General features: G+C 40.8%; 1 protein-coding gene across 4 annotated transcripts in view; it reads left to right on the forward strand.

The window, feature by feature from the left end:
- The window catches only part of glsb (glutaminase b), a 51216-nt gene extending 42004 nt beyond the window's left edge, over positions 1-9212 (forward strand). For 2 of the 4 annotated variants that reach the window (XM_076263288.1, XM_076263289.1), the window contains exons 15-18: positions 4616-4677; positions 4874-4950; positions 6850-6913; positions 7087-9212. In XM_076263288.1, coding sequence (XP_076119403.1) covers positions 4616-4677; positions 4874-4950; positions 6850-6913; positions 7087-7234 — 351 coding nt within the window. In that variant the 3' untranslated portion in view covers positions 7235-9212. Of the gene's footprint in view, positions 593-4615; positions 4678-4873; positions 4951-6849; positions 6914-7086 lie in introns of those variants that run through there. The other 2 variants (XM_076263290.1, XM_076263291.1) reach the window with 1 other exon arrangement.
- The last annotated feature ends 1214 nt before the right edge of the window (positions 9213-10426 follow it).

Here is a 10426-nt window from a genome sequence, read left to right on the forward strand (position 1 = left end):
TAGAAAATCGGATCAATTATGAGAGTGAAGTTGATAGCAAGAAACCACAACTTCTCATATGATTGCTCTGAATTTGTCCAGCCCTGCTTACCCCTCCCAAAATAATGTGACAGCTGTCCAATTAGCCCATTTCACAATTTTTTGGGTTTCCGGCTTAGTTGAACTGAGGTTAATACTATCTTGGAAGAGTCCTTCCTGTAGACTGTGCTGAAGAGTGACTATTACCTTGTTTACATCTCTGAACCTGACCTCAGCAAACTTGACAAAAAGACATTTTGAAAAAGCGCTGCATTTTTAATTAATCTGTTTGTTGACAGCAAACGGCCAGCAAATAGTGATAGCTTTGAAATTTCAGCAGCAAGTTGGTTTACACAGTCAACATGTTGTGAAATGGGCTAATTCAGGTTGACAGAAGAGAAGAGTTGTTTTTGAATGCAGCACTGCTACTGATGTTTTTTTCTAATTGGTCTAATGTATTGGTTTCCACACATCCTGAAAACTCTTTCATGTGTGTGTTTCTCTCACTTTTACTTTTTTCTGTCTCTCTGGTATGCTCATTTTTGTATCAATGAATAAATTTATTTTAATCCCACATCTTGGTTTATTATAAGTATTATTTCTTGTCTTATTTCATGTCTCCACTCTGCCTTAACATATACATAGATGACATATTGGTTTTGCATGATGTTTGTCAGTAGGGCTGTCTCATAATATAAGGCTCTGTTGTCTTTATATAGACAGGAGAACATTTATATTTGAAAAGAAAACTGAAACAGACTAAAACACATTCAAATCCAATTGAGGCTGACATGTAATGATGGCAGCTAACACATTTACAAAATAATAATTGCTTGCCTTGAAGTATTGTTGCCATGTTGCCTCATATTGTAATCCAATAAAGAGGTGCATGCTTTACTATATATCCATTTCTTTATTAAGCCTATGGTTTCTTCAAAAACACACCTGCTATCATACTGTTTCTGCTAAGCCCAAACTTTCCCCCAGTCACATGTTTGTGATGTGATAGTGTTCCAGTGTTCAGTGTGTTTTAGGCATGATTAGTCTAAAGCGCTGTGGACAACGGCGCCCACATGAGTGTGGTGCACTCTACTTTTGATATTCAATTACTTTGACAACATTGTTCGCAATACAACCCCGCACACCCGCGCAGGTGGTGGCAGAATTTGACGCTGGTGTGCTGGGTTGTATTGAAAACAATGGGGTCTAAGTAATCGAATGTCGAAAGGGGAGTGTGCTGCACTCATGTCGGTGCTGGTGTCCACACCGCTTTAAGATTCAGAGCTTTATCTAAAACAAAAAACATCACATGTCCAGTTGTCCTCATCCATTTGTTTATTTTCAAACTTCTTTTCTTCTTATTGTTGTTGTGATACATACAGTGGGTGAGTAGAGCTTGGTTTGTCATGTGGTTTATCAAGGGTCTCCATGGCGATGAAGGGCCTGTGCTTGTGACTGTAAACATGTGATGGATGCAGGATTTGATTATGTGTGCTTGTATTCATCTTAGTGTTCATCTTGTTGTATGTTGTTTTCCTCTCTCCTGCTTGTCAAGGTTTGACCCACTAAGACTGTGCATTGTACTAAGGCCATCTCAGCATGATTTTCAGACTTTGTATTTGAATGCCCTACAGCATCTTCCAAAAAAAAAGAACTGTCTGACTTTTTGATTGTCTGATGAATAACAGTAACAATATGAATGAGTTTGTTGGGCTTTTAAAACTCTTACTGGGTTATAACCATGGCAAGTTGTGCTTGTCTGTTTTCATTTTTTGTTTATTTTCTTTTCATGTGGTGGTGGGCTGAGTGAGATCGGATGGTCTTATACAGCTGTGTTTGTTTGTGAGGGGGAAAGGGTAGGGGGACTCTAATAGGAGTTACATTATTTAATAATACATTTTCACTTTGGACACCTCACCACACTTGTGCAACCCAGTAGCTGGCTCTGAAAACATGTGCCCAGTGTGTGTGTGTGAGTGTGTGTCTACCACCCTTATTCACCACATGCTGTCTGTGTTTACATCCAAACTCACCCTGCTCCTAGCAAACTGTGTCCTCCACCCCATGTGTCTGTAGGCCTCAATATGTGTCTGTGGGTTCAGAAGGCTGCTTTTTTTTTCTTTTTTTTTCTGAATTTATTTTGTGTGTACTTTCATGTCTGTTATTGAGTCATGGTGTTTCCTGCTGCAGCTACTGCTCTTGGTGCAGATGTTTCACATCTCTCTGTCTCTCTCACTCTCTCTTTCTTAGTCTTAGTCTTCTCTCTGCTTTCTTCCCTCATTTTGTCTTTCTTTCTCTTCATCTCTCTCTCTCTCTCTCTCTCTCTCTCTCTCTCTCTCTCTCTCTGTCTGTGTGTGTGTGTGTGTGTGTGTGTATTCAGAAGCATGTGCTGATCAGAAACATTTCTGCATTTGAAATGTGACTTTTTTTATTATTATTATTATTTTGGTATTTTTCACCCAAAATGCACCTTCCCTTCCCACAGACATAATTGCTGTGTAACAAGCTCAGATGGTGTTTTTAGATTAGGTGGGCAAAACATAATGGTGTCATTTGTCTTGTAAATTATGAGTCTGCTGAAACAGTGTTTCTTCATTTGGTACGTAGAGCTGCACATTAACCCACTAATCCATGGAGACACGTGAAGACACAACGGGGACACTCACCCAGCTCAGGCCTCAGCTACTAACCAATGTCTGAAAAGTGCTGCTTAATGCACAACAGTGCACACTGCCATTAACTTTGGGTTGCTCTTTTAGCTCCAGAACTGAGTAGGTTAACCGAGTCGATGTGTTTGTTTGTGTTTGCTGGTGTTTAATAGTGTTTTTTTGCGAATCTGTCCTCTGTCCTGCTGCGTGGTTCCTAATTCACTCCGCACTACCCTTCCTTCCATATCTGCCCTCTTGAATCTCATGCTCTCAGCTTGTGCACTGACCAACTCTGCACCCAGCGCACTCTCTCTCTCTCTCTGGGCGTGTGTGTGTGTGTGTGTGTGTGTGTGTATAATACGGTATATTGTGGCCTTGCATGACAAAGCATTTTGCTCCTTGTCCATTTGACGCTGTGACGATCCCAACCTGTGAGCTGTTTCAGGTCTAACCGTTAGAAGCCCCTGTTCAGTCTTCCCTCGTAAGGTTTGTGCGCTTGAGATTATAACAAATGTTTGTTCTGAATTGTGCTGACATGTACTGACACTTGCTGCTGTTCATATATACTGTATGATCATTTATTTATTTATTCATTTATTTATTTGTTTCATATTAGGTCTCATCCAATCTCCCTACCTCATTAACTCTCAAGATTAACATTAATTCAACATTAATTGACATCACTGGGAAATGCTGTTTAATAATGCGTTAGTTCAACTGGAAAATGTGAAATATGAAAAGTTTATTTTACGTTGCGTTTTACATGTCTGATTAGTTGAAACAATGTATAGAGATATACTGTGCACTGCTCTGGAACCATTTAATTTAATGATAGTAACTTAGTAAATTATGGTAAATGAGGATTAGGCTCCCCCTTCTGGAGGTTTTCAGTAGTTTAGAGAGCAACACTACTAAAGCACAAAGCAGAGAAATGTATTTTAGATGAATAGGTCTTTAAAAGAGATCATTTATACAACAGAAATAGTTATAGTTAATAGTTAACAGGACTTAAAATGACAGAATAATAAATAATCACAGCAATTAATGAAGGAACTGTTACACAGTCAGACAGGAGGCATAATTGAGCACAGAGGAATGAACCTTACAGACAAGCCAGTAGTTCTAGAGCGGTTCCCACTGTTTTCATCAGCTATTCCAGAAACTCGACCCAGGACTCGGCACTGTGGCCCCAATCAATACAGAACTTCTTCGAAAGAACCCCTATGCTACAGGAATAGAGGTGTATTGATCAGGTTGTCTGATAGATGGCGCCGTTTGACCAGACTGTCAGTGAACACCCTGTCAGTGAACACCCCCTAGGTGTTGTTTTCTTCACTGTAGTTTCATCCCCCTGGCAGAGGTGGACTTACCGAGCTTATTCACATTCTAGAAGCATCTAATCCAGTTTTTTTTTTTAAATGCTCCCCCCTTGTGACCCTGCTATGACTCACTATATGCTCTGCATCTCTCTGCCATCCTCTGTAACCACAGCAACTCCTCAGGTCTTAATGATAATAACAATGATCCGCCTCTAATTAACAAAGCCCAGCTCTGCTTAGGCTCTTAGGCAATTAGGCAATTAGGCTCTGCTTACGATGATGGCCTGAAGACCCCTGATCTAGCTAACGAGAGCATCTCATGGGTTCAGTTAATTCCCAGAATAGATTTAAAAACATGTATCTACAACGGATTAAAAAAAAAAAAAAAACAGGCATCGATCAGGCATCTCCAAACGGAAATTGCCCTTTTGTTCAGCAGCATTTATGACAGGTGTGATGGAGAGGAACCCAACGCTCCCGCCACCTCTGGTCACTTCAAACCTGACAGTTTAGAGTTATAGAAGAGTTGGCCTCTCTGTGTGGGGGAGTCGCCACACACACTAGCACTGAGCAGTCATTCACGTAGAGAACACACCTCTACCCAAACGCCCTCTTTCTCTCTCTCCACAGGTGAAGTCTGTCATTAACCTACTCTTCGCTGCCTACACCGGGGACGTGTCGGCACTCCGACGGTAAGCCTGCTCGCATGTGGCATTTTGAGGTCACTTTGGCTCTAAATAAAAAGTACTGAACATATATAGAACCATCTGTTAGATAATTGTCTACCACACTCTTGAAGAGAGTGTGTGTGTGTGTGTGTGTGTGTGTGTGCACACTTGCTGTATACAGAATAAGCATGTTATAAAAGACGTGAGTGTGTGTTTGCAGGTTTGCATTGTCCTCCATGGACATGGAACAGAGAGACTATGACTCGCGGACGGCTCTACATGTGGCTGCAGCTGAAGGTGAGGTGGATCAGAGAGCCTTAATGAGAATCTGCTGAGAAACCCCCCCCCCCCCCACACACACACACACACACACACTCACAGACATGGCCATATGCACACATGCATACACACTCACTCAGGCCTATGCATACAAACCCACACTCACTCATACACACACTCATACACACACTCATACACACACACACACACACACACACACACACACATACGCACACACTCATACACACACACACACACACACACACATACACACATACACACCTAAACACACACACACATAAACACAGTCAAACACAGACACACTCAAACGTGTACAACACACACACACATATTTGAAAAGATCTTACGGTAACAGTGAGTTCAAAATGGTAATTTCCCCATAATGAATTGGTAATCCAATCTGAATTAGGTGAACCTGTTTAACCAGTTTGCTCCTGGTGAGGGAGCAATGGTTGGTACTCTCACCCAGTCACCTGCCAATGAACCAGTCATTTGATTTGCATGTAGGCCTATGGCCTGTGTGTGTACTGTATAGTCAAATCAGTTCTTCAGGTATGACGGTTCAGCTTCCTCTTAGCAGTTCGATCCCCCACCTCTGTCATGGCAACGCCACTGGAATTTATAGCGCCCTCTTGTGACAGATTGGATTCACAATAAAATGCAACATTATGTGTCTGCAAAATGGCAAATGTATGGATGTAAAATGTAAAAATGTAAGATGATGGTAGATGTGTCCTGTTAATTACTGGTAATTATTTAAAAATTGTTTAATAAATTTGAAATCAAAGATGATGAAATTTTGTGTTAGAATGAGTAGCTTCACCTATAGAAATGAGCAAAATATGCTTGTTTATTACAACCCACTGGCAGCAATGAAAGAAGTCCAGAGCTTGTGGAGATCACCATGTTAGTTTGCACTTTTGTGCGTCTTCTTGTGGCTGCGTGGACATAGGATAATAAACATGAGACTTTGTGTGTCTGTTGTATGTATGTATTTGTGTATGTTCGATGTATGTCATTTTGGATGTGTGTCTGTGTGTGTCTGATCACCTCTGCCCATGTTATATTATCACCCATGTCCTGTTTTGGGGGGGTTGGTTGGTGGGGTTACACAATTTCTTTTTTTTTTTCACGAAATGCTGTAGAAAAGTAGTGTGCATAATGGAAGAGGATCTGACTCGCAGGCCACTGGTGCTCTACTGGGAGCCTTGTTGGTTCTGTGTGTGACTGCATGTGTCTGTTCATTCACAAGTTACACGTCAACAGAAACATATTGTGCCAACTGCACGGCATAACAGGAACTGGCGCTTTCCAGCGGAAGCCTAGCGGAAGCCTAGGCCAACCACACAGCTAGGTGGCGGTTTACCATCCTAGAGAAGTTCTGCTGGGTCATTGGATCTCTTTGTTATATCTGTGGATGCTCTACAGCAGTGTTTTATCAAACGTTTTCAGACGAAGGACCACTTAACCAATAAAAAAGAAACGCACAGACCACCTAGCTAAAAAGCCTACTCACTGAACCACCTTGCTTATTGTCTTTGCACTTTGCTTAATTGTGTCAGAGGATTCATCTGATTTAAACTGGCATATCTTACAGTGTTGAGAGTGTTGCAGAACTGTTTGGATTTACATACAAGTTGGTTCAATATTGCAAACAACTAATCTGTTTTATATTTTACCACGTCTGCTCGCGGACCACTTGGGATAGCTTGCGGACCACACTTTGAGAAACACTGCTCTACAGAATAATTCAGCTCATGCACCCTTTCAGCCCCTCTTTGTATCTGTAGCTTTTATCGTTTGTGTGACAGAGACAGACACATCTGTGTTTCTTCTTCGGTTCCTGCTTAACTGAATGAACTGAACTGGTTTTTGTTGTATCTTTTGCTGTGCTAGGACACCATGAAGTGGTGCGCTTTCTTCTGGAGGCCTGCAAAGTGAACCCAGTACCTAAGGACAGGTAACACTCCAACACCTTGTGTTTGAGTGAGTGAGTGAGTGAATGTGTGTGTGTGTGTGTGTGTGTGTGTGTGTGCTTACTCTGCTCTAAATTATGATACACTTTATAGCCTTGAGCACCTACAATGAATACAGTGAAGTGTATTAACTCCTCTGGAATGTCCTCCGGCATAGATGGGGCAACACCCCCATGGACGAGGCCGTGCACTTTGGCCACCATGACGTGGTGACCATTCTTCAGGAGCACCACAACAAATACAGCCCGCAAAGCAAGGAGCCTACAAGGGACTCAGGCGAGAGCAACCTGGACGGCCTGCTGTAATACTCCAGTATAGCAGGGGGCGCCACTTAATTGTTTTTTCAACCACCAAAAATTAAGTCAGTTGTCCAGTCGTTTTCTGTCTGAGTGACATTCGCTCTGTATGAATGTGCTGCTTGTGTGAGTGTGTCAGTTAGATCAACTGCCACCTTCTCTCTGTGCAATTGTTGCTTTCCCTTTCGGTATTCTTAAACTTGTCTCTGTATGGTCATTGGTTTACACTTGTGAGTGTGCATGGTGGTAGCATTGTAGCTACCATGGTAGCATCTTAAAGTAACAACATCTAAAAACCAAACAAACGCAGACATACTGTGTGCGCACATAACGGTAACAGATCTTTTACAGGCTCATATATCATACATACATTGTTCCTGAGATATGACGTCTGGCCTGGGTCCAACTGATCCTCTCTATTAAACCACCAGAACAGGGTGCCACCCATCAATCTTTGGGATGAAATATATTTCTATAGTTTATTAAAGGAAAATTCCGGTATTTAGCACTTTGAGTGCCTTTTCTGGTTTGTTTTGGATGAACTAGAGTGGTGGACACCGAAATGTTGACGATTGGTCCTGTCTCGACTTTTCTGACTCGTTTTGAATCGCCTTTGACTACTCAAGGTGGCTGCCAACAGGCATGCTCAAACATGTCCTAAAACAACCCTTAACGTTCGTTTTCAAAGCTGTGCAACTCCCCAAGTGGTTAGTGGTGTTTATTGATTATTAAAATCGGCGCAATGTATGATTTCCAGCCGTCTTAACCAGAAAAGGGACTCAAAGTGCTAAATACCAGAATTTTCCTTTAAGGTCAATAGTGTGGGAGGTGAAGGGTGGATGAAAAGCCATAAACCACTAGGGAAACGGTAATGAAAATCCAAACATGTCGCTGCATCAGAGGAAAACAAACTATATTCTGTTTAACAAGCCACTACTCAAGTCAAAGGTTGCTCATGGAAGCTAAAGCACATTTTCCCACTTCATTATGCCCTTATAAAACTCCATGCACTATTTTACATATAATATTTAGATGTATATTTACATACGAAAACTCTTGATATTTGCTGTTGTTATTTCATATACTTTAGCGTAGTTTTGGCCTAAACAACAAGGTTAGGATTTAGGCCTCTTTGGATCTTAGAAGCAACGAGTGTTAAGTGTTTGACAAGTATTTTTGTATCGCTTGTTTTGTAAACTCATGTATGCCACATATGTTCAAATATTAAACCAAACTAAACCCGAACTAAAGGCGAATTGGATGATTTCCATCATGCTATGTAGTGTTGACAGTCTGAAGCTTTCTTTGAAGGCCATCAGGGGTCAAATGTGCCTCACAAGGACAGCTGTAGTCACCACATGAACAAAGTTCACTATTTGGAGACTGAAAAATTTGGGCTTGGTACAGTAGGTGTCATAAATAAGTTTTCAACTTCCGGTTCCAAACCCACCCCACCCCTAACTTAACCACGTCCCTGTGCTTTAAGGTAAACATCCGCAACCAAAATTGTTCATACTGATAGCTGAAGTTAATATTACATTAATACTAATCAATAACATTTATCCCACTTCCCTACCACATTTATCCCAGGTTTTACTATGGTTGTATACATTAAACTGTCTTTGTGAGACTATTAATACTGTAATGGCCTAGCATTGGTTCCAAGCTGCACCTGCACCTGAGACCTGGGGCCTCATTTATAAAGCGTTCTTACGCACAGATTTGATCTTAGACGGTGCGTACGCTCAAATCCATGCCAACGCTCAGATTTATAAAAACCGTCTTTGACGTGGAAAAGTGCTTATCTCCACGTCAGGTTCAAACTTGACGTACGACCATTTCCTTGTGGTAATGCCGGGGTACTGCAAGTAATCTGAGGTCTAAGTGTTTTTCAAAATTCCAAGACCAACGATCTCATGTCTTTCTTTGCCATATGCATGATCAATATCAGAAGATTTTTAAAGACGTTTTTGGACGCAGCTTATTGTTTCATGGTTTGGCATAAAACTGCTAATGAGAACTATAGCCCACTTAAGAAAGTGAAAAGACGTATAGCTTACTTATTTCACAATATCTAAAAAAAAAACACCAAGACCTACGATAGAATAATTGAAACATTCTTACAGGTGATCTAGTATATTTAGTGTTTTCACCAATCTAATATTGACCATCAAATGTCCAATTGCCCTCGTTTAGGAGAGGAAGGCATTCAAAAAGGCATTCGAACAGTTTGATAATGTTGGAGGTTATTGTGCAGTATTGGATAGGATAGTATTTGATCATACAGTTTTGAATGTTAAAAGTGAATAAACTTTTTTGAGAGGTGGATAAACTCTAATAAGAGGTGGGTAGGCCTAAACTCTATTTATGAAATTTCAGAGGTGGATAAACTGCGTTTACTCGCGTTTAGCCTCCACTACATCCTAATTTGCGCTTCGTAACAAAAAGGTAATATTTGACTGTAAGCTATACAATGTAGGCTATAGATATTTTATATCATATATAGCCTACACAACCAAGGGAAGTTATCCTCTGAAAGCAGGGCATCTTCATATTTAGTGTTGCGTCGGAGTTGCGTAAAGAGGTGCAGAGCGCGCACCTGTTTGCTTTTTTTGACTGGCAGTGCCCAAGATCAGATGACAATACGTGAGTTGAATAATGTAGGATAAAATATAAAGGTAAGCCTAACAATAAACAATAAAGGACAATGTTTAAGCCATTGGACATTATTGAAAGAAAATGATAGCAAAGATATGCAGAATGAATGAAAAATGACCGGCGAACTAGGCTACTTTTTCAGCAAAAACATAGCCTACCCTAAAAGAAACGTTAAGCCTGCATGACATATCACGCTTATAATTTAGTCCTCTGTTTTGTAGGCTAAATCAGCATATTACCCTGGGTCATATTGGATACGTAGCCTACTGTACCATAACGTACAGGATTATATATGCCTAGAGGTCTTTCCTTCATAGGCCTACCCTTTTTTTTTCTACAAAGTAGGCCTAAACATACGAAATGTTGATTATTCACATTACTGCAAGCAAAAGGAATGAAAGCGAGCAGAGGACAATAGACATGGATGCATACGATCTCTTTCCAGAAAGCTTTGCTGGAAAAAACATAATTAGGTAAGCTATTCGAACTGACGCATATAGGCTAGTTAACATCAGATGGCAAAGGCTAGGCCTATACAATGTT

This window comes from Alosa pseudoharengus, unplaced genomic scaffold (genome assembly GCF_046254945.1).
Source record: "Alosa pseudoharengus isolate Yale_2024_CS ecotype anadromous, Long Island Sound unplaced genomic scaffold, YU_APseudo_1.1 YU_APseudo_1.1_scf_3, whole genome shotgun sequence".
In the NCBI taxonomy this organism is placed as follows: domain Eukaryota; kingdom Metazoa; phylum Chordata; class Actinopteri; order Clupeiformes; family Clupeidae; genus Alosa; species Alosa pseudoharengus.